The sequence below is a fragment of the Felis catus genome, chromosome B4 (genome assembly GCF_018350175.1).
Source record: "Felis catus isolate Fca126 chromosome B4, F.catus_Fca126_mat1.0, whole genome shotgun sequence".
NCBI classification, from domain to species: Eukaryota; Metazoa; Chordata; class Mammalia; order Carnivora; family Felidae; genus Felis; species Felis catus.
Window position 1 is genome coordinate 37,216,778 of NC_058374.1, and position 27,655 is coordinate 37,244,432.

The 27,655-nt window shown below is 39.1% G+C and overlaps 1 protein-coding gene across 1 annotated transcript in view; it reads right to left on the minus strand.

Moving 5' to 3' along the window:
• Positions 1-167: 167 nt before the first annotated feature.
• Positions 168-27,655, minus strand: part of WNK1 (WNK lysine deficient protein kinase 1) — a 159,492-nt gene continuing 132,004 nt past the window's right edge. The window contains 18 exon segments of the mRNA XM_023256636.2: positions 168-3,000; positions 3,003-3,159; positions 3,666-3,853; positions 10,062-10,256; positions 12,198-12,400; positions 13,061-13,716; positions 15,291-15,364; positions 18,197-18,257; positions 18,912-18,995; positions 21,009-21,092; positions 22,220-23,667; positions 24,232-24,354; positions 24,481-24,538; positions 24,771-24,944; positions 25,266-25,382; positions 25,809-25,971; positions 26,065-26,153; positions 26,876-27,157. Of these exon segments, the coding sequence (XP_023112404.2) occupies positions 2,843-3,000; positions 3,003-3,159; positions 3,666-3,853; positions 10,062-10,256; positions 12,198-12,400; positions 13,061-13,716; positions 15,291-15,364; positions 18,197-18,257; positions 18,912-18,995; positions 21,009-21,092; positions 22,220-23,667; positions 24,232-24,354; positions 24,481-24,538; positions 24,771-24,944; positions 25,266-25,382; positions 25,809-25,971; positions 26,065-26,153; positions 26,876-27,157 (4,314 nt within the window). The 3' untranslated portion in view covers positions 168-2,842.

Here is a 27,655-nt window from a genome sequence, read left to right on the forward strand (position 1 = left end):
ACCACTTTCGTCAGAAAAAACCTTTTTCTGAAGCATAATCTTAGTTTAGTTCAGGACTGCTAAAGAGGTCCTGGAGTTAGGAATCTAGTTATATAAATTGTACACAACTCAAAAGTGAGCTAATGAGATCATGAAAGAGGAATTTGCTGGAAATGAAAGCCCACAGCTCAACAAAAGCAAGTTTGGTTTATTTGAATGGTTTCATTAAATAAGTCTACAAAGGTAACAAACTGAAGCACAAAGCGCAATCTTACAAGAAGCGCAACACCCAGAGTTAGTGCAAAATGTACAATTAACGGCTGCTGAGAAACCCCCAAGGTTTGAATTTAGTTTATTTGTTTTTCTAAACAGTGTACATTGTTAAATAATGTAAGGAAAACATTTATAATTCAGAAAGATTTTTGTAATGTGGAAAAAGATACTCAAAGTGTACTATTAACACAAAAATAATTTAAACAGTTCAGTAGCGCTAGTTCATTCCTCTAGGCTTCAGTTATTTCATCCACAGGAGGGAAGAAAAATCAACAGTAAATAAAACCAGTTCTTACTTTTTGTGTGTAAGTGAAGAGATCTCAAAATTAAGCCAAAATAACAAAAAATAATGTGCTGCATTTGGTTCCCTCGTTCCTCCAGTAGAAAGTATAGTTTCATTCATCTTAGGTGGTCCGTTTCTCATTTACTCAGCACCTTCTTTGTTCTATTCTTACTCTTACCATCTCCCCAAGGATCTTAAGCAGAGAATAAATAAGTAAACAGCTTTGAAGTAGGGCTTGGAACCCCTGTTAATTTCTACTTTCCTAAACCTTCAGCTCTCATTTGCGTCTTTGGGACCTAGGCTAACTTAATACAGGACCCATGAAGGAACGGCAGGACAGGACAGCCAACCAGGCTCTTCCTATTGTGGGGATTCCTGGGATGTGCCAGTTGAGGTGGGTCAGAGATCAGAACTATGTTAATTTCCCAACTCAAGTGAAAAGAAGCACCCCCTAAATTAAGAGTTCTAGCTTCTTTCCCCATCTTCAGAGATAACAGAGATCTAAACATAGCCAATTAGGAGTATTTCCTGAAAGCTCTGAAAATAACAGAACTGCCCATTACAACTAGGCATAGCACTAAATAATACTGATTGGTTGCAGTTATTACTTAAGGGGAGTATTTGTTTATATGAAAATGTGAGAATATCAGTTGCAATTCTAGAAAAAGAGGTGGCACAACAGACTTAGGATTCTGCAACCATCTGGACATCACATAGGAAATGAGTAGGAATAAGCACTCTTACAATGCTTAATTCAGATGTGGGTCCACTTTCCACAAAATACAGTACCCCAAGCTGGGAAATGCAGGAGACATTTGCAACAAGAGGAAAGCAATCCATACAGTTTTTCTTAGAGCAACTTTCTCCATCTGTGACTCTTCACTATCAGTTTCCCAACTTAAAAACTAGCCCCCACTCCCTTTATATTCAGCCATTTCTACTAGGTCTTGTCTGTTCCAGCCTGGCTCAAGTAAGGCTTATGGCACCCACAGGCCAGGCATCACATATCTTCATAACGAGTTTGTTCTCCCATTCTTAGTCTTCCTTTTTCTTCATTTATCACACACCACCCTTAATCTTTTAAATTGTCCAATTTTGTTACGAAACCCCTCCTCACTGTTCCTGAAACAGAACTTTCTGCTTTCAACCACTGATGTCAACTTAACTTCTCACCCTGCTCATCTTACACCTGCTCTAGACAAAATTGAATGACTTAAAAGAAAAAAAAAATACTCTTTCAGTTTCCCTTTGGCATAATCCTCTGCTGGGGTCACATGGACCTATTACCCTTCCATACGCCCTCTGCTGATTTGGGGTCTGATGAGAAGTTGGTGCTAATGGCAGAAGCAGTAGAAGTCCAAGGCACTAAAATATCCAGCAAGCAATACTGGGAGAACAGAAGTATTCAAGTACAGTAATTTATACAATCTTACATTCACATTTATTTATCTACTACAATGGAAATACAAAGGAAAAAGCTAAAGTGTCTCAATAAGTAAAGGACAGAGCTTGCTTTTTTTCAACTTTTTAAACCTTTCGTATTTTACTCTTAAAACTACTGTTGTCCAACAACATTTATATATCACAGTGTTTCCACATCAAAACTGATGGCAAAGTTACATGTCCGCAGGGAACTTAATTTTTTTTCCTAATTGCTAATGCTGCAGTCAAAGCTGCTAATATCATTTGCTTAAAAGCACTAATGACCTATCATAAGAAAGGGTTGAAACCTCAGTCCCCTGGTGTTTTTCACTGGGTTCTAAAGAGCAAAAAGAAAGAAAGAAACAAAAGAAGAAACAAAGAAAGAAAAAAAAAAGGGAGGGGGGAACAGGGTAGGAGAGAGCCCAATAGGTTTTTTGTTTGTTTTTTTGTGTTGTGGTTTGGATTCTTGAGGGAATAAGGGATTTGGGGTGGGTACCAACATTAAGAGCTCCACCCACTTGAAAATCCAGATGGGGTTTGGTTGTTCCACGGACTGAGCTCTCTTGTGGCTTTCTGATAAATGATTCTCTTTCCTAGCCCTTGCTATTGGGTGTAGAGAACAGGAAAGCATAGTTTGAAACCGCCCCATCACAAGAAAGCTGCTCTTTCCCTCTTGTTCCACTCCAATAAATGGTGAAGGGGGAGGGAGATTCTCAATTCTGAGGGCTCTAAGCGGTATTAAAAACATTCCTTTCTGGCAAGAAATAACCAGTTAAATGCAGCACTAGTAGTTAGTATATAGGCTACTTTCCCATTCCCCCCTCCCGCCCACCCCTCAGCATTCCATCTCCTGCCCCCAAATCTACTCGGTTAATGTCTCTAGGTCTAAGTGGTCCGCAAGTTGGAACCTGGGGGGTTGCTGATGGATTTCTGCAAATTGCTGATGTTGAAATTCTGTAAGGAGGCAGTTCCCACAGGTTGGAACTGGCCAAGTGGCTGTGGTGTTGGGCCACCTGTCCCACTCCACTGAGTGCCAAAGGGGGAGCTGGAAAACCGTACTGCTGTGGGGGGCACATGGACTTGGTGAAGTGACCTAGAGAGGTAGCTGATGCAGCAGAGATGGGGGCAGAACCACCCAGGTTTGAGGTCATGGAGATGCACAGCTGACCAGGTGCGGAGAACTTCCTTGCCATTCCAGGGCCCTGAAAACAAAACAACTACATGTAAAGTCCGGTGTGGGTGTAACCCATGGGTGTGAAATGGGTAGTACTGAAATAAGATTCTAGGACTGGGGCTGGTCTAATCTTACAGGGTATAGCAAAACCAAAACTCGCACCAAACCTTCCATAATAATTATCGGCTTTTTATACTTAACATGTTAGGGTAGAATAATTATTCTGATTGGAAGTGGGCAGAGTCATGTGCTTGTGTACATATGCGTATGTAGTTCAAGGCTTCGAAAGAAAGGGGGAGAAAAAACTTTAGTTGACAAACAGGGAGCTAGAAATTCAGGGAAGAAAAATAAAAGGGCAACCGGGTGATTTTTGTTTGTTTCTAAAGGGGTTAAAAGTCATGAGCTACTACAGAAGGCTGTGGCATGAAATGTTAAGCACTAGCCTGGGTACTTGATATCCTCTCTGAATTCAGATGTGTGCTAAGTGATACTCTTGACAGATTAGGAAAATGGCAAGAAGGGAAGAAGACTTGCCTCATAATTCATGTGTCCTTTGCTTCCTCTCCTGCCTGAAAGATTCATGGCATCTCGGGCCCAATTGTCTACCAACTTGTGCAGATCATCTGTGAATGTGCCCTTCCTGCTGGACGTCATGGCAGGAGGCTGAGCTTGGGCGGCTTGGCTGTTCACTGTTCCCCCGACAGTATTTGTGCTGCTGGTCCCTAGGATTAAAAGAAGCAACAGAATACAACCATTAAAAGGAGGTTGGGTTTTGGCTTCAGGAAGAGGGAAAACTTCACAGGATGATGAATGGCAAGCCACTGAATGGGGAGAGGATGAGTTGGGAAGCCATGCAAGACGGGAAGGTTCCAAGGTCTTGTTTAGCCAAATGTTTTGGCATAAGAGGGTAATGAAAATAGGTTCTCTTCAGGAGTTGCAGATGAGGCTAAAAAACTCAAGATGGTGGTAGGCACAAAGGGGAGGGACCCCTTTCTGCCCATTCCCATGGCATCTAGAGTACGGAAAGTAAGTTTCAGTACTCTATTCCCAGCATCACGCTGATGAGGGAGGTGTGGTATGGTCAGTGAGGCTCTAGAATGCTGCAGAATGCAGGGCAAAAGAGGATTTCTCGAGCACTGAGGCAGGGTTAAAGTAGGAGTTAAAGGAAAGCAAAGGTAGATGCTTGGCCCAGGAAAAGATGGGCTTCCCACACCATGTGGATACTGTGCCACAGTCTTTAGCCATTCTTTAACAGAAAGAGGCGATAAAAGAAACAGCATGCTCGGTTCAAAAAACCTTTTTCACCTGGACCCGTACACACAAATTTGTAAACAAACTCGGGAGGAATGAAGGCTTCAACCTCTCCCAGTTGCCTATGAGTTAAGAACCAAGATTAGTCATGAAGAAGGTTCTCTGTGGTGTGCCTGAATCTTTCAACTCCAGGAACACATGGTTTTCCTGAAGATGACCTCAGTCTCAATTGGTTCAATTGGTTTGTGGATTCTCACCCGTTCCCCCCTTTCCCAGGAGAGCAGGCAAGCACTTGTATGTGGAAGCAACAGGAACATTCAGCTGAGGAAGGAGTGCAAAGGGAAGGAGGAAGCTTTGAGGTTATGATGAAGGAATTCTAGTTCTATGGTTTGATGAGAAAGGAAGAAGGAGTCTGTGTCCTGCCTGATTTCGGCTCTGCTGGAGGGCACACTGAAGATTATTCGAAGAGGCAAGTTTTAGGGAAGAGGGAAAGAAAAGTCACAATCTTGTTTTTTTTCCCTCACCCCCCACTTTCTTACCAGAATTCACATTTGCTGCAGAATAAATAAAAGCTACTAAGGTAAGTTGTGAGCCACTAGGCCTTAAGATATCCAAATAATGCTGGGGGCTAAATAAATGCATACATTTTCCTGCTTTCCAGGTCGAAGCAGCACCAGAGCACAGCAGCATGCCTGAAGCAACTCTGCCATTTAAAAGCCCTTTATAATCCACTGCTGGTCTCAAGTTTATACCCCACTGCCCTGGGAACGGCACACACAAGCACATCTGTATTAGAGGAACAGCTAATTCTGAGGTGAAGCTGCAGAGTGAGGAAGGTCACATGCTTCTTACCACCAAGGCAAGACATGGATTACTGCAGTGTGTGTATTAGCTCACTTCTGAGGGCCCACTGGAGCCACAAGGGGATAGCTACTGCACATACAGCGTAAAGGGCAGAGTAAGTTCTCCTGTGGGACAGGAAACCCAAGTGGAAAAGGATAAAAGCAGAGGAAACAAACAGCTTTCCTTGAAAAGCAAGAGAGACCGTGGTGGGGAAGCACAGAGTGGGAAGCACAAGCAATGAGGGTGGCGGTCGTGACAGTAATAGAATCCAGAAAGCAAGCGTATCACATGCATGAGGGCTATTTTCCTGTTTGAACAATAACTGCTTGGTGAGCTTGATGATGAGTGAGACAATCAAAATGAAAACCAGAAACAATCACAAGTGAGAAGAACTGTCACAAGCCAAATATGAGAAGCTCAGTAGAGGTGAACACTGCTTATTCACAAAGAGCTCATGCCGGGGTCACACCTCTCTAGTCTCATGCTAGTCGTCTCTGATGCTGTGAGGCTCCTTTACAACCAAATTTCATTCTTCATTTTCATCTGTCTTACACAGTACTGGATTATGAAGGTGGGGTTTATACTATGAGGAGGTTGGCCATACAGTTAACCTTATTCTGACTTCTGAAAACAGGCTTTCCCATTAAAGAAGGAAACAAACACATCCTTCTCTGACCAGAAATTAATGCCTGGGAAAAGCTGACTACAAAAGCTAGAAGCATGGATAGTGCATTTAGTCCACTTTAGTAGGAAATGGTTTAAAAACACTTATAATACACATATTTTTGAGGATGCTGCTTGCCTTCCAGAGAGTACACTGAGTAGCCTCTAGATCTTTCTCAGTTTTGCTGCAAAGCTCTAGGAAGTAGTATATATTTTACCACCCCAAATCCATTATTTTCTCCTGCCATAATACATTTCCCCCATGTCCCACCACCAGATCCCATGAATGATAACCTACTATGAGTCACAGCTTATTGCCCAGTACCCCAAATACAGAGTTTTCTGACTGTCTAGGTGGCCGATTGGGTAGTTGAATTGCATGCACGTTAATGAGAAGCCATCAGCCTAAGAAGCCAGACTCTACGAAGTAGTGCTTTTCTCCTCCCCAATCTAGCAGATGCCTCCTGCTGTGATATGAGGATGCGGACTTTTCTATGTTTTGACCAGTGCTGATTTTCCAGTGGGAGAACAGCGGCTGGCACATATCTGCTAACTAAAGGGCTCTCCCCAAAGAGCCAGGCATCCCTGATCTCTCTCTCTCTCTATCATGGGCATCATCAATCCATAATTGTCACAAAGCCAGGATCACAGAGGGTCATCATGTGAGAGCATTGACTAGGAGGTGATTTCTTAATCTGTAAGGATAGCCAGAGGTCAGCAATTAAGCATGTTAAAAAATATATTAGAACAGGGTGCAGAACTAGACAGATGGAAGTTGGGAAATGAGGGTGTTGTGAAGCTTCAGGGTTCCAAGAACTCATGGATAACAGGCTTTGCAATCAAGGACCAAAAATAACAGAAAGAAAAGATAATTACTACAGAGCTGGTTGCAAGGACAGACTTTTTTCACCATCTTCCCTGAAGCACAAAGAGAGAGCAACGTGTTAAAGACAAAGAAACATCAGTGTAAAATATTTAGAATCTCCAAACAGCACACAAAGTGCCAGCAAGAGAAAGCAGAAAGAGAGACAGGTTGGTGGGACCTGGGAGTCCCTGCTATGGGTACAGTTCTATGGGACGCAGCTTGCTAGCTGTCAGCCTTCACATGGTTATCTGATGGCCAGTGGCACCTGGCTGACGGCTGAGCTTCCACCAGTCTTTGTATCTACAAGTAATGCTCTGCACTAAGGTTCTGGGGGAACCTGGGGGAAGAACTCCAGTCTCTCAGGTCTTACTGCTTGAATTTCAAATACCCAAGCAGTCTTTCCACTGACCCCGTCCTACTTTCTGTTTCTCCTGCTGGGTTGTTAAAAAGCACTCGATAAAATGCATTAAACAATTCTACCACAGTAGACTTGACAGTACCATTGTTACAGTTTTGAATCCTTTTAAATTGGCTAATATATTTCCAAATCCTAGACATACATACTAACCCCGTCCCCTCCAGAAAAAATTTTAAAAGTATGTGGAAAACAAGCAACTTTTGAACATAAATAAAGCGTTAAGCCAAGCCGTGCTTCCAAACCATAATCTATTTTGAGAGCACAGAATAACGCATCCCAAACTAAAAAGACCCCACACCTGGTAAATAAATGCCTGTTTTCCTTTCCCTATTTGCTTTAAATCTGCCTTTCGTAATTTGTTTACCAAGGCTTACATGATGTATACTTGTGTGCCTTCAACAGATGTAGGGCCTCTCGTTTTAGACCCAAAAGGAAGTGGTAAGATTTAATATTTCTAACCACTTTCATCTGAACAATAGTGTGCTACCACCTACCTTTAAGAGTGTGGTGAGAATTTATTTAATTAATTAATCTGAAATGTATCACTCACATTGTTCTTCACAAAAAAGCCTTGGTTCTCTTTCTTCCCTCTTCGACGTTTCAGGCTGTATAGCATACAGCAACCTACTTTGAAACACTTGTCTCCTCCTATTAATGTCATCTCATCTTGCCAGCTGGACATATGCTTATTTAAGTGTCAAGGTGCTAACATGCTTGGTCCAGCCTGGTCTAACCAAACATCACACATGCTTTGGAAAACTACCAAACTGGATAATGTCTTCCACCTCCTTCTTTGTTCAATAGTCCTGGATAGTGATACATGAGGCCCAAGGACCTCTGAACCTCAGAAACAGTGATGTCCTTAGCACATGCATTTAAAAAGCACTTCAGTAACCACATCAGAAGTTTGAGGCCTCAGCAGTGAAGATCTTTAACCAAACTCTAACAAAGGTTTTCTACTTGAGCCTGATTTTTGTTTTTAAAATTTTTATTCCAATATACATTTATTGACTACCTACTATGTTTCAGGTAGGCACTGGCTAATTAGAAGAAAATGATGTGTGCTTCCCAAGAGCTACCAGTGTTTGTGCACATGATCTTATTTTTTTGTACAACAGCCCTACGAGAGAGGCATCATCTTTATTTCATATTTGGGGAAGATGGGCTGGGAAATTGGGTGATTTACTATCGTGCCTTGCTTTTAAGAAAGCTAAGAAATCCTAGCAATCATGTTAAAGAGACCATTTTCACTGGCAGGCCCTGGGCTCTGGTTCTTGAGAATAAATGCTTGATCAGAATAACTACACTGAAACCCTTTTTGAACTATCAATTTTAGGGAGTTAGAAGGTAAGGGTGGTGAAAGGATCCAATGAAGAGATTCTAGCATCATTTCAATGGACAGATGGCCAGGCTTAATTGAGAAGAAAAAAAAGATTTCAACCTACTCGGAAAAAGAATAAAAAAATAGGGTGTAATTTTCCCTTGCTGCCAGGATCTAAGTACATTAGTGGTCAAGATGCTTTCTGTCACTTCTAATGCCAAAGCAAGGGGTGGAAGTAAGTAGGACTATGGACTTCAGTCTTTACCCCAAATGACCCTGCAGTCTATACAGCATTACCACCTTTTCTACTCTGTCATGGATCTATAAAGAAGCAATTCTACCAGAAAGTTATTTTGAAGTTTATAGAAACCTGTTCTTATTTCTACATCTTTTATCATAATTAATATAGAGACCCAAACTTCTGAGGGTAATAGTTCAGCCAAGCCACTGAGTAGATGATATACAAAGAGACAAATGAAAATGGACTGCATGAAACATCAGATCCAAGCAGCAGAAAAACAAGGACGAGGAAGGAGTAAAGGTGTTACACACAAAGAGCCAAGCAGGGCGTACTCAGAAATCGGGTCCTCCTGCCACCAGGTTTGAATGTCACCTGCTCAGATGCACAGTTAAACTTCGCACAGCCTGTGAGAGGGGAAAAACAGGGAAGAACAGAGAGAGAAGAGACAGAACACAACTACAAGATGTTAGAAACTTGAGGCTGGAGTGGTGAAATGCGCTAAGATGGCACACAGAAGAACAAGCTTCTAGGGAAATGTCAGATAGGTAGGACAGGAAATATTAGGTCTCAATTCCCTTACTTTGCAAAATGTTGAAGCTTTTCCCAGTGTGAATAATAATGCTAGCTGGTTTGTGCTCCCGGCAAGCAAGCACATTTACCTAGTCCAATGATGATCTACCTTTACTATCTGTGATATTGTGGCAAAAGCACCTAAGCAAGTTACCTAACTCTTCTCTTATTCTTTTCCACCCAGACACCTAAGTTTTTCCAATTCTCGTTCTATCGTTACTAGCAGCGTTCTGCTACAGGAAGGTTTTAAATGATCATTAATAAATAAAACTCTATTTAGGAAGTAGATTACAGGTAACAAATTGAATTGTAGGGCTATTTATCTTAGAATGCTACTCCCATACTTACAAGTTAAAAAAGTCTACACTGGCTAGGCAAATGCATTAGCTTTCAGAAACTGCTAAAACTCCTTAATTTTGGTCCAGGAAATCTCAGTCTAGTATTAAAGTGTATGTTGCAAATCCCAAATGAGTCATTAATTTGGTTAAGTCCTCATGTAAGTCACAATACAACCTTTTGCTGTAATCCTTTGAAAAAACCTATTTCATCTGATAGGAGCAATGAATTCACCTAATATAATCATTACTCAACTTCCCTTTCCAGCTCAAGATCCGAAAGTGTTTTAATACACAGGCTGTGTTCTGGTCAGCCGGTCTTCCAACTGACCTTAATAGGATGCTCATCAGGCTTTTGTTGCGGATATGGCAGTATCTCCATTTTCATGTTTTTAGAACATGTTGATTGCTTTGATTGCTTACCTTGACCTGGAGCAGAAAGGCTTGGTACTGAAATGGCACCATCACTGGTGAAGGCTGAATAGAGGTTGTCACTGGAGGGAGATGGCTTAAGGGGCTGTAACAACTGATTCTGCCCAGTCTCTGGGATGTTGCCAGGAGGGTGGAGGGTCTGCTGGGGGTGCAAAACTGAAGTGGCACTCTGACCAGACAGGTTACCTGCCAAAAGATAAAGTGGCATGAGGAAACATGTCCAGCTTTCCCAATAAACTTAACAGGCACTATTCTTATATTCTTATTCTTCAATGTGTCCCACTAAGTGACTAATAATAGGTCAAAAGCTGCAAGTGATGAAAGAACAAAAGGCCTCACTAATGGGAGGGGAAGTGAGAAATGACATGAGAATCAATAGGCAATAGGGCTGGAGTAACTATTCCGAAAGACTTTTAGTTTAGATAACCTAGATGGTTCCCAAGTCTCAGCTGAGTAGAACACGCAGTGGATATGGGAGAATTCCATTTTACAATTCCATCATTGCTTTTAAAAACCTGTAACACTGAATTGGTGCAGGATACAAACAGGTTTGGTGGGCAGTCTCTGCTTAGTTTTCCTTCCAAGTATGTGTCAGGTCAAGTACAAAAGTGGTGTCAAAAATAATGCAGATGACTACAGAGTAATACATATTTAAAATTATTTGTGGCAGGTGGCTTTTATTCCCTAGTCAACTGTCTTGAAATTGACCAATTTCTCTGTTCCCTACTAATTGGCAGACTAGCAGGCCACTCAAAAAGTATGTCAAAATTGGGATTAGGATCTAAATTAGCTGATATCCTTTATAATCACATTTCTACTAATGAATGGGTTCTGATGTACTAGAGAAATGGTTTGGGTTTCTGAAAGCTTCCAGAGAATGGAAAGCTGCTAAGAAGTTTGCAACTGCTTTCCAACACATTTATATTAGACCTGGAGAACAACTATGAGGTATAAATTTATTTCAGTCTTTCACTTTACAACCAATTATCTGTTAACATTCTCATAATTTCACCAAAGGGTAAGAATTCTATCACCATTAAAATAGACAAACTGTAGTTCATTACAAGAGATTATGAATTATTTTTTATTTTTTATTTAAAAATTTTTTTTTCAACGTTTATTTATTTTTGGGACAGAGAGAGACAGAGCATGAACGGGGGAGGGGCAGAGAGAGAGGGAGACACAGAATCGGAAACAGGCTCCAGGCTCTGAGCCATCAGCCCAGAGCCCGACGCGGGGCTCGAACTCCCGGACCGCGAGATCGTGACCTGGCTGAAGTCGGACGCTTAACCGACTGTGCCACCCAGGCGCCCCAATTATTTTTTATTACAGCCACGAGCAAGTTCTTTATTTCAATATACATAAATGAAATAAAAACTTTAATCAGGAAAATTACCACCTAAGACATATCCAAACATCTAAATGAAATTTACATTCATCCCAGCTGCAATTATGGATAATTCATTCACTGAAAGGAAAAACCTACCTGAACTTTTACTAAAAGTTTTTTCTTTTACCTGAACTTTTTTTTATTTTTAAATTTTTTTTTTCAACGTTTATTTATTTTTTGGGGGACAGAGAGAGACAGAGCATGAACGGGGGAGGGGCAGAGAGAGAGGGAGACACAGAATCGGAAACAGGCTCCAGGCTCTGAGCCATCAGCCCAGAGCCTGACGCGGGGCTCGAACTCACGGACCGCGAGATCGTGACCTGGCTGAAGTCGGACGCTTAATCGACTGCGCCACCCAGGCGCCCCTTACCTGAACTTTTACTAAAAGTATTTTCTTCCAATTGCCTATGAGTTTGGTGTAATGTGAATTATATGAGTAACCAGGCAATGCTAAGTGTTTTATCCTTAAGAACAACTGTAAGTGGCTTGGGTAATGGAGGTAGTTAGTAATATGGGTTACAATGGAATAAGCCATAGTACTCACCCTTCCATAGACTCAACAAATAGAGGTACTATAAATATAAGGAGTGGAAAAGTCAAGGAAGCAAGAATATTAGGAAAGTCAAACTCCTCTGAAATTTAACAAAAACAACAAATGGCTCAATAGGTTACATATAGAGTCAGGAGACAAACAAAAGATGGGACAGCCAAGGCTGACCTGGTCCATGGCTTTTTACCTGAAAGCTGGGGGCTTTTATTCCCCAAGGAACTGCTGCGACTAGATTTGCTGCCTTTGCTTTTAGTGGGTCGCCTTCTTCTCCCTGCAAGAGGGGCAGCTGGGGGAATAATGACAGCAGGGGGAACCTTGCCCAGTTTGGTGTATAAAGATTCAATTTCATGCTTCTGGCGACTCTGCAGGTCTTGAATCTCTTTAAGATGTCTGTGAAAGATAACCAAACATGAATCAAAAACATTATAATCACTTTTGTTCAAATGAGATTTAACAACATATTCTTTAAACTCTATTCAAGTATTTACTTACTCACGAATCTTTCCCCCCTCAGTGTACTTAACGTAATTTCTTCTATTACCTTGAGATTCTAGTTTGTTACTTCATATTGTTTGGCCTCCATTACCCAAGCCAAATTCCAATAAGCTCCTAACCAACAAGTAGTTGATGATATGTTAGGAGAAAAGATTTCCTGATTTTTGAGGCATACACAGGAGTACTGAATTTGCTACTCTGGACCAGTGTGTCAAATATGATCTATAAAACCTGCCACATAATCTACATCCATTATTAGATTCATCTGGTAGACTATTAAATTAGGTTAATAATGATAAAAAGTGCTATTAAGAAAAACAATAATATAGTAATAATACAGAGGTGCTGAAGAAGTTCTAGAAGTAGAAATGCTACGGGTCCTTATAAATACAAGACCTAATGAGAACTACATTGAGGAAACTAGCTTTTGCATAGCACCCTCTGTTTGAAAGAAATGAGATATAAGCATATTGCAGTGAAAAGAATACTAGGCACCAGGAGCTAGATCTTACTATGATTCTGCCATTATTCTTTTACAGAAGAAAATACACTTACTTTTCTCGTAGTCTTCGCAGCTCTAATTTTAAATCTTCATCTTCAATATCTGACTCATTGTCACTACTCATGTAAGAGGAGTTGAATGAATTACTAAGGCTCTGACTTAGATTCTGGATAGGGAGGCTCTTTGAGCTCAGCTGATGGGGGGAGTGTGGACTACCTGAACCATCATCCACATCCCTGCTTAGGAAGGCGGCCTCCAGGTCAGAAGATGGCCCATTCAGATGTGAAGGCTCTGACAGTTCAGGCTTTTCTTTCTTTGGTATCACAGCGGGGAGAACAGCTTGTTCCAAATCCATAAAAGGAGGAGATGCCATTGGTCCCTCTTTCTTTGCCTCAGCAATCTTGTCTTCAGTTCTTGATACAGAGAAACGACCTACTTTGTTCGTTGTAGTTGTCACCTGGAAGCGTCCTACCTTTGTAGGCTGCCCAGTTTCTGACTTTACTCCCAAGGCAGGAGTTTTGTGGGCACTATCTGGCATATCTGATGAGATGCTACGGATCCCATTAGGCTCTGTCTTCACCAGGGTACTTTCTGGACTACTACTTGATAGTACTGAGGACTCTGAAGTGCTAGACTCAAAATGAACAGACTTTGCATCTTCTGACTTATTTTTACCCTCTTTTTGGACATCATCCATTGCAACTGAAACCTGATGGAAAGAGACAAAAGTGAGATTAAAAAACAAAATCCCCAATATTCAATTTTTAAAATGATAAAAAATTGAATTAAAATAATAAAAAAATTCAATAAAAAAAATTGAATCACTTTATTTCCCAGTCAGTATCTCTTTACATAAGCCCCTCCACCTTCACTGTGAAAATAAATGGAATACCATTATAGAGAACAAGATCTGTACTGAGATGTACAGATTAGATACAGATTCTCAGTGGCTGGCTAAGCTTACTAAGTTAATAATTTACCTCCAGATCTCATGTCATATACAAGACTTAGATTTATGTCTTTGTGGAAATATAAATAACAGGGAATGGAATCTTGAAGGTTGCCTGTGAATATGAAAACTACAAAGATTAAAGACAATGAATGTTTGGGGCGCCTGGGTGGCGCAGTCGGTTAAGCGTCCGACTTCAGCCAGGTCATGATCTCGCAGTCCGTGAGTTCGAGCCCCGCGTCAGGCCTTGGGCTGATGGCTCAGAGCCTGGAGCCTGTTTCCGATTCTGTGTCTCCCTCTCTCTCTGCCCCTCCCCGTTCATGCTCTGTCTCTCTCTGTCCCAAAAATAAATAAAAAACGTTGAAAAAAAAAATTAAAAAAAAAAAAAAAAGACAATGAATGTTAAATGCCAGCTAAGCTTCAAGAATCAACATAACTAAATGGGACCAAAAGGAGGATCCAGATCCTTGTTCTAATTTGTCCATGTATTATAAACTCAGCCCAGTACAAACTCTCAGAACCTCAGTTTACAAATGAGAAAAATATCAACTGCTATCCCCAACTCCCAGTGCTACCATGAGAATAACTGGAAAGCAGTTGTGAAAGTAGTAAAAAATAAAAAAATAAATAAATCACTAGTTGGACCACCTGGGAAAAGAAAACGATGTATCACTTGATGTTGACTCAGTATTTTCATTTCAGAAATTAATCCTAAAAAATTGTCCTAAACATAGAAAATGTTTCCTGTGACATTACTTATTACGATAGAAAAATTTGAAACAACCTAATGACTAATAATAGGAGAATGGGTTAGGTGAACCAACTACTAGATTGGGAAAAAAAGCTATAAAATCTCATTCAGAAAAGCAGGGTCAATTGTACACACATGTACATAGAAAAAGGAATGAGGGGAAACACACCCTAAAAAGTAATCCTGGGTGGAGGAGGTAGGTAGGAAGATGGGGTAGACAGTATACTGTTTCTCTACTGTACTAAGTATTCTGCATTCCTTTAATTGGCATGTATTATTATTATTTTTTAAAGTTTACATATTTATTTATTTCTAGCAATCTCTACATCCAATGTGGGGCTCACATTCATGACCCCGAGATCAAGAGTCACATGCTCTTCTGGCTGAGCCAGCCAGGTGCCCCAGAAGGTTTTTTTTTTTTTTTTAAACATGTATTATTTTTAAGAGGGTAAAATGATAAAGAACTATAAAAAAGATATATATCATCAAATTGGCAATTGTGTCCCAAAGGTAAGTAATAATTTTATTATATACCTATTCACCCCAAAGAGGAAATCAAGGCAAGGGAAAGTAATGGTCTTACCTGGAATCGTCCCATCTTAAAAACACCAGTTCCTGAACTAGTTCCTAGAACAGGACCTTCTGTGATTTGAGAAACTGAAACAAGTACATGGAGGAGAAAAAGAACTTAAGTTAGCATCTCGTTTTAGTTAGCTTCTTTTCCTTTTGGTCAGAAATACAGCAAAATAAAAGTACCTATGAGGTCAGAAAAATGGTCTGAGGCAAGGAAAATTTCCTTACCTTCTTTTCTCCTTGGGCTTTGTCCAAAAAGGAAAATAGTTATTATTTACTCTCCTTACTAGATACCTTTAGTCTGAAAGATACTGTTTGTGAAATACTGTCAAGGTCTGAAAATTTATCATTAGTCCTCTACTTTTCCTTGTACACGTGTACAGATGATATGTTATTGTTTGGAGGAATAAAGGTTACATATAAGCAAAGCAGCTTCAAGGCTTAACTACAACATAAGAGATACTACAAAAACTAAGGTTAATGGGTAGTAAGAATTCAATTACTCATTCTTTAACTCAAAGATAAAAATAAATGAAGAGAACTATGAGATTTTACTTAGGATATCAAAGACGCATTTTTAAAATTAAAATCATCTATGACAACTTGGTTTATACAACACTTAGGCAAAAATCTTAGAACAGGAAGTACAAGGTGTCAGAATCACTGATAAACAGTTTTGAACAACTTTCAAGCCACCTAGGTCATCCTTTCTAAGGACAACCACTTGAGGTTTTTTTCCTAGAGATAATATAGACATATACAAGCATTTTCTTTATTTTATACAACTAGTAAGCTCAATTTTATACAACACTGATTTTGATATTTTTACAATGTATCTTAGCATTCCATATTGATTTCTCATTCTTTTTAATGGCTGCAGTGTTTTATGTCTGTCTGTATGTATGCTATATGTATACAAAGTACCATATTTTAAACAGGCTTCTGTGGATGGACATTAAGTTTTTCAGAACTTCTTGCTATTATAAGTGTTCTACCAAGTATTTTCTTATGAATCTGTGGAATACCTAAGAATGGATGTGCTGAATCATACCCATTTAAAACTTGGAGAGACATTACTAAATTGATCTCTAAAGAGGTTGTGTTAAGTCACTGGTGGCTATTAAACTTCTAAGTTTACCAATGAGAGGTTCAGAAATGCTATCACTTACTAGTCTTTTCTGTGATATGAATACCCACCACTGCCCAGTTTTTCATTTATCTTTGGACATCATGGCTTTTTTTTTCCATGCAGAAAGTTTTGAATCTATTATTGCTTCTGTATCAGGGATCAGCAAACCATGATCATGGACCAAATTCAGCCCACAGCTTGTTTCTGTAAATAAATTTTATTAGACTACAGAGCCAAACTCATTCATTCACGTATGGCCTATGCTGTTTTTGGGTTACAATAGGAGATTCGAGTAATTGTGACAGAGACTATATGGCCAGCAAAGCCTGAAATATACAACTTTCTGGCCTTTTACAGAAAGTTTGTTGATCCTACTTCAGACAGTTAAAAAAAAAAAAAAAGAAAAGAAAAAGATTTCTTGTATGTTTTGTTACAGCACTATTTTACATTATCATTTTTCATCTTTGACCCATTTGGAATTTATGTTGGTCAAGGCTGGCATCTAAGCTTTCTTCCAGATGGTTGTCCAGGTGTCACAAAGCATTTATTGAAATACCCTAGCATTTTCTCACTGATTTAAAAGCCCACCTTTTTCATATTTCTTCTTTATAGTTTGTCCATTTCTAAACTTCTCTAGTCTGTTCCAATGATTTTTTTTAATGTTTATTTATTTTTTGGTGGGTGGGGAGGGCATGCACATGAGTGGGGGAAGGACAGAGACAGAGAGAGACAAGAGGATCCAAAATGGGCTTTTCAATGAAAGCAGAGAGCCGGGACCTTGAACTCATGAACTGTGAGATCATGACCTGAGCTGAAATCAGACACTAACCAACTAAGCCACCCAGGTGCCCCTCCATTGATTTTCAAGTCACTTCTTTTAAAATGAGAGTGAATTCAGAATATAATTGCCTTGAAGATAATTTAGAGAGGTTTTAAGTGAAATTCAGAATTTAAGGAAGAAAGAAAAGATTTGAGTATTCAGGTAATCTTATTAATAGTTATACAGGGAAACATATGTAGGTGGTAGTGAGGAGAATGGATAAACTACAAAAGGAACAATATTAAGTGTTACACAAAAGCACACTGAATAAATACAGCTCATGTTTAATTATTTTCCCTTTTGAATATAAATGGTTCTAAGAGAAAAGGTGACAGCAAATAGAAGCTTTAAATGTCCTACTTTGTGGGGGGACTGGTGATGCAGTGAAAAGAGATTTACAACAAAATTCAGAAAAGAAGTAGCTGATATGAACTCATGACCAAGAGCATGCTCATAAAAGTTCTCATGGCAATTTTAAGTTGTTACAAAATCTGGAAATATGCTTTGCCAAGAGACTGTGTACAAACACGCCAATTCTAAAGACTCCAGAAATGGAAAAAAAATAATGTTTAAACTGATTACAATATATATTTGTATTTCTACCATCCATGCTAGTCAAGCTTATCTCTACCTCTATCTATCTAGTGTCATAAAAGCCAAGAGATTAAGGTAAATTAACTTTTATAAATAGGCCTGAATTTCCTTCTCTCTCTTAGCAAGGGTCTATCCTAGCTAATAACAAAGGGTCTTATTCCGAGAAACTATCATTACCTTTTGCATGCTAATATTACATGTTCCAAATATTAGTGTTAAAGTTCCTAAGTTATGAAATATGTAAAATTGTTCTTTAAAACTGTTTCAAATACACCTACATTCTTAAGAATGTCTTTGAGATAGTAAACTCTATAATCAATTATAAAGAGGACTGGAAATGGTATAACATAAGAGGAAGAAGGATGCTTCTCACCATCCTTCTGAGGCGGTGTTCCTGCTTCTGTAACTGCTGCTGGAGCCACCATGGACACAGGCTGCAAAACACATACACACAGATACCACAAAATCTTTAGCTTCAGTCACTCTTAAACTCTTGCCATGCTGCCTTTCCTCTGGTTTTTATAAAGGGCAAAAGAAATATAGTATATGTGAAGAAACACTTGTGTCCAACAGAGTTTTCTTTTTTTTTTTTTAAGCCTAAAAGTAAGTCTGATGTAAAAAAAAAACAAAAACAGAAAAATTTTAAGAAAAAATTCTGAGTTGCTTCTATATTGTTGTTTGTTTTTCTCATGGGATACTTAAGAGTATAACTTGGATAATAATAGAAAAAATCGTTTTAATCAGAACATTATTGTATCACAAGCTTAAAAGGAAGAAGTTAACTTTTAAAGCACAGCTTCCTCCAAAGCATAAATACAAAACCCATAGAATTCATCTATGGTATAATTCTACAGAGGCAAGACAAGAAAAGTACCTTTCAAATCAATAAAATATTTTCCACAGTCATACCACCACTGGGTCAGTGTTAATCTTAATCTGCTTTATTTCTGTTTGCTGGAATAAGCAAAGACTCTGAATTAATGCTTTTAACTCTGTAGGTGTTAAAGGTATTAATAGGTTAGAGTATGTTTTAGGAATGTGATATATTAGGATTATGGAAAGATTTTGGCAAAATTTTCAAAACTTACCCCAACTGTACATGTCCCCACAACAGTCTCTGGACTAAGTGTTCTTCTCAATTGAGCATCAAGATCTTCCAGAGGTTGCTGGGACTGAACGAAACAACTACAATAAGTAGAGGTCTTTGGCATATTCAGAAGCACTACATATAGCTCATCTAAATAAGGAATACTCTTTGATGCTTTAGATTGACACAATGTAACATCTGTCTAGTCACTGAATATAAAACTCAATATATTAAATATTAACTTATATTGCTTGAATGATATGTCAATTTCCCAAGCCTTAGAGAAATTCAGTCATATTTATGTTTTTACAGTTTTGAAGTCTATGTTTGATGTTCCTTAAAGTGATACAAAAGTTTCTACCTGTCCTCTCTTTAAAAATATATTCTGGGGGTGCCTGGGGGACTCAGTTGGTTAAGTATCTGACTCTTGATTACAGCTAGGGTCATGATCTGATGGGTCATGAGACTGAGCCCCACATTATGCTCTGCACTGATAGCACAGAACCTGCTTGGGATTCTCTCTCTTCCTTTCTCTCTCTGCCTCTCACCCTGCTAGTAAATAAACTTAAAATATATATATTCTGAAAAATGTATCAAGATATTTTGGTAGATTAATTTTTTTCTTTTTTCTTTTTCAGTTTGGTACATCTTTCTGAGAACTTGTCCTTATGAATAGAAGATGGCATTAATGTATTTGATCACTATCAAGGATATTATTCTTTTCTTTAGGTCTTAATCTATACTTCTTATACCCTATAAATGGCAGCAAAAAGGAACTGGAGGTCTGGGCATTCCAACCTGTTAACCAGGTCTTACCACCATTCATCACAAGGCCAGTAACTTTTTACTTTTGATACAGGCCATAATCCCACATCTATTTTAGCTTCTATCACTTATTCTTCTACAGCCTTCATTTATCCTTCTCCCTCTCTATATAGGCATTATCCACTAAACGTCACCTCCTCACATCTTATTTGCTGTTTCTCATCACATTTGAGCCTGAATACATGTCTGAATACATGCTTTTAATGAGAAAACAGGTGTAAAACCCCTAACTTACAGACTTTCACAATGTATTTTTTCCAAAATGTGGTGACTGATGGAGTGAGTTCTCTTTGGAGTTATTACTCTATCATGGCAAGTTCTTTATATTCTACTGTACAGCTGTAGAAGTGATAAATTCAGACTTCTTGTGTTAGCAATTTATGTTTTTCTTCTATATAATTCTAAAATAAATTCCTGTTTTAGTTTCAATGTTTACTACTTTGCTCACGGCAGAAGCTTTTTCATGGTTATAATGGCTTCATAATAACTACTTTCCTTACGGGACTTCAACTAAATAAATGTGTGGGGTGGTGGGGTAGGGTAGAAAAGGGAAATGATAATTTAAATATTGCAGGCATTCTGATCACCATTGGGTAGACCCAATGAGCAGATCTGAGTGTGAAACAGGAATCTCACATTCATGTCACTGCTCTCAGTTCCTGTATGAGTAATCTCATGCTAACTAAACTGTGTAGGTTTTGTATTGAAAGATAAAAGACATATTTTTCATGAAACATGACCCTTATATCCATCTATATTTAAGCCAATTACTTTATTTGTTGGTCACTGAAAGAAATGTCAAACATTAGAGAAAAAACTGGTTGACTGAACTCACAGAAAAGGGGCATTATCAGTTATCTTTTCCTAAGGAACTTTCAAAGTTAATTCTGATTACTTGTAATTTTTTACTTCCACAATGGTCTAGAGCCTAATCTCATTCATCAGATGCAATTTCACTATTCTAGAAAACTGTGAATGACAGGAGTTATATTTGTCTGGTAACATGTAAACCCTGCTATTTTCTTTCTTCATAAAATATGAAAAAATATTAATATCAAATGTGTTCTAGATGACTTGAACAAAAGAACCACGAAGCTTCTTACTTTAAATAAGGCCTGGATCATTAGCTATATACACTGTTTTAAGAGAAAGTTGTTACTAAGTCAAAACTAAAGAGGAGCCAGAAGCCAAGATCATGCAATGGAGAATTTAAATAAGCTTTGTGAAGGAGAAAGTAGGAGCACCAAAAGAAATCTGCCAAGTCTTGGGGCACCTGAGTTAGTGAAGGTCCTGGAAAAGGTGGCAGCTGCTCGCTGGGTGGAGTACCAGCTGGAAGTTCAGTACCCACTGGCAGCACCTACAGACAATGAAGGGAAATTCAAGTCCATGAGAAAGACTACATACTGGCCAGTAAATCAACTAATTCAAATGCAGAAATATAAGAATAAAATATATCTATAGTTAAGGCATGATTGTCATCTGGCTTATATTCTGGTATCTATCTTAAATAAAGGACATTATAACCATGATACTATTATGGGGTTACTACTATATACCAATAAAATGAATAGTAAAATTTAGTGGAAGGTTATTCCCTAGGGAAAACAGAATCAAAGGCTGTATGGACATGAGAGGCACAGTTATTCTTGAGCCACTGTTTTAGTACAGTATCATCAGGCTTTTCCTAAAACAAAGACTTTTCCGAGAAAACAATTCAGAAATAACCAAGGGGCAGGTCTGATAACAAAAGTCATCAGAAATCTAACACTGTAAAGCAATTTGTACAGAGCCTCTATTACTGGCCGACTATAAAAATAATTTTACAATCAATGGCAATGCAGAAAGATAAGTGAAGCACAGAATATAGTAGAAAAAACACAGCCTTGTTATTTGGAGAAGATCAGAGAGACTGAAGAGAGAATGAGAGGAAATCCACCATAGCGGAATTAGAAAACACACTTTAGTTAACTTATTCCTAGGATTAGATCCTTTTTCCCTGTATATGAAATTCATCACCAACTTCCAGTTTTTGTACACCCCAAATTGTACACCTGTGGAACTGAAGCAAAGCAGAAAATCTGCTTCATTCTCACCGAAACAAAGATCATTGTAAATTGCTATTACTATGTATAATTGCTAGCAGAAGCATTTAGCTTCCTTTTGGGATACAGATTTCTTTAGCTGGTACCAATGGGAAGGAACGTCTGTATTTTACCCGATTATTATATAGCCTTAGAAAATCATGTAATATAATTAACCCCCAAATCTTGCCATATTCCAAAAAAAGGAGGTCTCTTGTGTTCAATATATATATATCCTAAAATAATTTTCAATTTATTTAATAAACACTTAATGTCTACTATAGGCCAGGCCATCTTTATAACTACATTTCTAATTTGCAAGGCTGAGTTGAAAAAAGGCACTTACGGGGTTGGGGGAAAGAATAATCATATTTATCAAATTATTTCAAAACAAGAATCTTACTGGAGCTTTAGTTAAAGGTGGCTTTGATGGAGCAGTTCCAGCTTTCACTCCTGATGTAGTGCTGACTGGGGCGGACACATAGCTGACTGGGGTGGAAACTTGTCCAGGTGTGACCACTGGTATAACTGACAAACAAGTTGTCCCTAATGGCAAACTTGTTGGTGGTAAGCATGTACTTGTAGTAGAAGTCATGAGCTTGCTTGGTGCAACAGCAGTGGTTGGGATGCCTGGTGCGACAGTGGTCTCTACTACCAGTGATGTCTCCAGTGAGACAGATGCATGTTGGGCTCCAGATGAGCTGTGTTCACTAAAGAGAGACCGCAGCTTTTCCTCTAGAGTCTTTATGTCATCAATTCCAGGAGCCTTGGGCTGTGAGTCAGCATCTATTTCAGGACAGTGAGTGTGGGGCTGGTTGGGAAGTAAAGCTGGTTGAGGCTGACTATGAATTAGTGTCTGCTGCACAGCAGGCACACTGGCAACAGGTTGTACCAAAGGTGGGATACTAGGTACTTGGGGTAATAAAGGTGTAGAAGTAGGTCCTGCTGCTTGAGGAAGGACAGGAGTAGAAGCTATAGCTGATGGGGTGACCAAAGGATGCACCCCACCAGGCTGAGAAACAGAACTAGATAATCCTGCTCCAGGGGAGGAAGATGATGATGCAGACAGGGACAAAGCCAATCCAGTTGTACTGCTATGAGATGTTTTATCTAGTGAGTGTGCACTAACCACCACTGTTTCAGCTAGAGTAGGAGCAGAGGTGCTGCTGCTCAGCTGAAGAGGCAGCTGGGAAGCTATGCTCGGGAATGGAGTGGTGGCAGCAATGGATGTTAACGTGGCTACCCCAGAAGTACTGCCTGTCGCTTGCTGAGATACTACAGGTGGAGGCTTAGCACCTGAGACAGCAGCACTGCCCGCAGCAGAGGCTAACGTTGAAACTGGTATAGATGGCAAAGTGCCTATGCTAGAAACAACACTCCCAGATGTAGAAGCCTGAACTGGCTGGGATGTTGTTGATATTGAGACAACTGTAGGTATTGTAACGCTTGAAACCACAGTGGAAAATACTGGTGATTCAGATATAGGAGGTACAGGGAGACCACTTGACGGTATCACACCTGTGCAGGTGGCAACTCCACCAATCCCTTTTTCAGTGGGCACTGGAATCTCAGACTGAATTACTGATGTGGACATGTCATTAAGAGGGCTGCTAGTTGCAGGGGCTGATATTGAAGGTGTGGCTGCTGCTGTGGTTGGGACTGCAGCAATGCTACTCATGGAAGGAGGTACTACTGGAAATGTTGGTCCTGTATGACTGAAGTTGGGAGGTGCTGTATTGGGCCCTTCTGTCATTTGGGCATGTCTGAGTTCAGAAAACGCCTGTTGTAGGCTAAGGGATGAAGCAGAATGAGACAAGTTCATTCCAGCGCCATGGGATGTTGAGGCAGCAACTGCAAAGGAGAATACAAAATTCATAATCAGTCCATTTTAAAAGGGTAGATTCAAAATTGTCCTAACAATCTGTTTTTGGGTTACCAACACTGCCACATACCAAGAAGGTTTAAAACTTCTCCCGAGGAAATGACAGGCTTTTTCTAAAACAGCAGAGTAAAAGAGCAGTTTGATGAAAATAAGTTAGCTTGTATGAATATCTATTTCGAGGGTAAAAGAAAATTTAAAAAAATTTTCAAAAAAGAGAAAAAAGATAAGAAAGAGCAACCTCAAAGCATATACAATAGTCCTAAATGGAGAAACAAAACATATTACTGTATCTACGTATTATTTATTACACAAGCTGTATCTAGGGTGGCTGTCCTTTCTGGCTCTTGTTCTTTAATCCTCTCTATTCATCCTCTATTTTGCTCCTCCATGTTTGCCTGTTGATTATAATCTCAATTTTCTACTCTTCTTTATTGTCTATGTCATCATTTGAATTACTGCTTGATGACCAAGCTTCCAATATAGCAGAGATGATATGGGATTGATAGAGGTTTGTGGTAGAAGCAATTCCTTACCCGTATCTGATATTTCACCAGTGAAAAGTTTTGATTCTCGTAATCGGCTTTCTGGCACAGGACTCACTATAAACCGTCTTCCAGCAGAATGAACAACTTGAGTTAAAGAACTGGTAGGAATGCCTGTAAAAAGAAACCATTTAACTGCATTATCTATATATTGTCACCAACATGAAGCTTTAAGATTTCATTAGTATAAAATTTCTTAGGTCAAAGCTAAAAGCAAACATGGAAAGGAAAGAAATTCACCTATTTGCTGTGGCATAGAAGATGCAGGAATTGGTTGTTTGAATTCTCCTTCCAATTTCTACAACAAACAAAAGTGACCAAATTCATTCTCATACACAATCTTTCCCCCCACCACCCCTAAACACAATCTTAAAGATTGGGCAAAGCAATTGGCCCCATGCAAAGAGGACATAAATATTTGATAATTTTAGCCATTGATGTAATGTGGTATCATTGAACATGTTGCATGGCAAATTTAACACTATAGCAATATTTTAAACAAAGCTTCACTATGGGAATGCTGAACTTACTTGAGAACCTGCAAAGCCATAGTCATCCTTTCCCTGTAGACTCTCCAATCCCTGGTCACCCTCTGGTTCCACACTGACGTCCTCGCTGAGCATTTCATCAGCTTTTTCAATAATTTCTCGTACTTGATCCACAAAGGATTCTCTCTCTATTGCTAAGATAAAGTCATTGTTCACCTGTAAAAGAAATGTGATGTCAGTCTGATTAGTAGAGAGTGTTATTCATGTTTTAAGTCATTCCAATTGCCACTTTTGTAACTTCTGCCCTACCTGCACACCACCTGTACTATTATTCATTGATATGTAAGTTAATTCTTCAACACTTAGACAGGTCCTAGACAAATATCTCTAAATCACAGGTTTGGTGTGCTAATTATATTCACGTTGAAATAAATACAGAACTGTCAAAACAGATAACAAAATATTGCACATTTGCTTATGGCAGTGGTTATTTAAAAAGTACTAAAGCAAAATTTGGAACTCCAAATGCAGACATACCATAATTGTTGCTATCTCCTCAGGATTGTCACCATCTAAATCGAATTTGAATGTAACCATTTTCCGATTATGAGTCTCTAACTGACATTCTACTACCCGGTCCCCTTTATTTGAAACCTAAAAAGAAAAAAAAAAGAAAAAGTACTTCATATCTCAGAAGCCATATTACATATTATTCCATTACTAAATTTGAGAAAGTAATGCAGATTATCACTTGAACTTAAGCCTGATGCTACCACCATTCCCTGAAGACTTGTTGGTATTTACCTCTTAAACTGGTAGCAAGAAAACGTTAAGAAAATATTGGCCTTTGAGCTATTTCCTCATCTTCCACTGAAGGGTCTGGAAGGAGTGTAAAGTCTCTGTTCTACAAATTAAAACTTTTTCTAAAAGGTAGATAGTGCCTTACCATAAAAATATGGAATTTAACAGTATTATTTGGGTGATTAGAAAATTCTAAACTTTCATAACTATACCTGAGCCTTAGAAATATTTAAATGACATTAAGTAACTATATGAAACTCACACAGTAGCAATACTTACATTCAAAATTCTCAATTTTGGACGTGAGGACTTTTCATGACGAGAGCGACTTCTTACAGATTTTCGATAATGCCGTTTTGTAGTTCTCCCTTCATGCCTTCCACTGGATGATGGGACATTCTCATTGCCATCACTCATTCCTGAAGCAACATCTGAATGTGCACTTCGAAAAATAAAGTTCAGTGTTTAAAGGTTTGATGTTTTGAAGTTTTATACCACTTACCAGTTAAGGAAGGAGAATTTTACTTTTACATACCTGTCTATAGAAGAGACCAAAGTGGTAGGTTGTGACTGTGCCACTGGAAGTGGCTCTGGAGGAGCAACTTGAGAGACTCCCTGAGTACTCTGTAAATAGAAAGGATAATGGAAGTCTTGGCAGTAATACATTTTATTTATTATTCATCATCTCCAATAAGCTACACTTTTTTTTTCTTATCCCCCCCAAGTCCTAGAAGCACTAAATTTACTAGTAATTCTCAATATTCAGCATCTAAAGACAGTGGTCTTAAAATTCCAAAGGAAGTTTCTAAAGCTAAGTCTCGGTATAGACTGCATGGTGTGACATCAGCCGACATAGCTGCTAGGGAGTGAGAAAGTACAACTTGCATGCAGCCAGCATCTTCCTAGAAGTGTGCAACAGGACAGGCAGAGCAAAGTGCAAAGATGATTCCTATCTTTCTCCTAATAGGGCAAAAATGATTACTGGGAGCACAGCAGGATAAGATACTTTTATGACTGCCATGGCAAGAATTTGTGAAAGGATTAAGAATAATGACTAAAGTACTAGCTAGAGAAGTGAAGTGCTAATAGGGTTAATCTTCTCCAAGGCACACTCACTTCCCAACAGAACAGCCAGTGGCAACAAGGCCCCCACAATGGCATTTCATTCTGCTGGAAGAAAAAGTCATTTAGAAGTTAGTTTGAAAATAGTCTCCACATGAGTTCTAAACAGGGGAACCTTATGTTTCTTCTTTGTCATTTTTATCCCATTGTGTGTGTGTGTGTGTGTGTGTGTGTGTGTGTGTGTGTGTGTGTTTTATATATAAACATGCAGTAATTCCATTTACCTCCAGAGCTGCTTGCTGGGAGGATGTAGTGGGGGCTTGTTGTGCTAAACTCACTGCTGGCTGAGACACTTGAACCTGTCCTCCTATACTGCCCACAGGAACCAAAAGGTTTGATTCCACAAAAGGCTGCACCACTGTAGGAAAGTAACCCGGTGTAGCCAGTGCTTCTGTCGGCATGGGAGGGGATAGGACTGTAGAAGGGATGCAAATAGAAGCCACGCTGGAAGTGGGAGCAATATTTGAATCTCCTGGGTATTGTGGTGGCAGTCGAGGTGGGAAGCCCTGTGACAGAAATGAGGAAGGTGAGTTAGTGCAGGTTGGGACATCAAATTAGCAAAACAGCAAGACATGCACAAAAAACCAACCAACCAACCAAACAAACCAACAAAAAAACCCAACAAAAAACGAAAGCACATAGTAAAGAAGAATAGTAGTAGTCCCATCTCTTTCTAATAATTTAAAGAAGATTTAAAGATGATTCTTGAAATGAAATGGTATACTGGTTTCAATTTAGGGGACGGGACTCTACAACTACACTTTAAATTACTGGCTTTTCTCCTCTTTCAGATTTAAATAGGAGGAACAAACTAATTCCTTCTAGAAAAATATCAGTTTTCTAGCCAATCTAAAGTGGGAGAATGCAAAAACTCTTCAAGGTAATCATTCTAGTCATATCAAGACAGGCTAATCTGAAGCTTTTTATTGGTACCATGTTGGCAACTCTATTTACCTTACCTATATAAAAAAAAAAAGTAGCCTGATGTACTTACTCTCTTATTA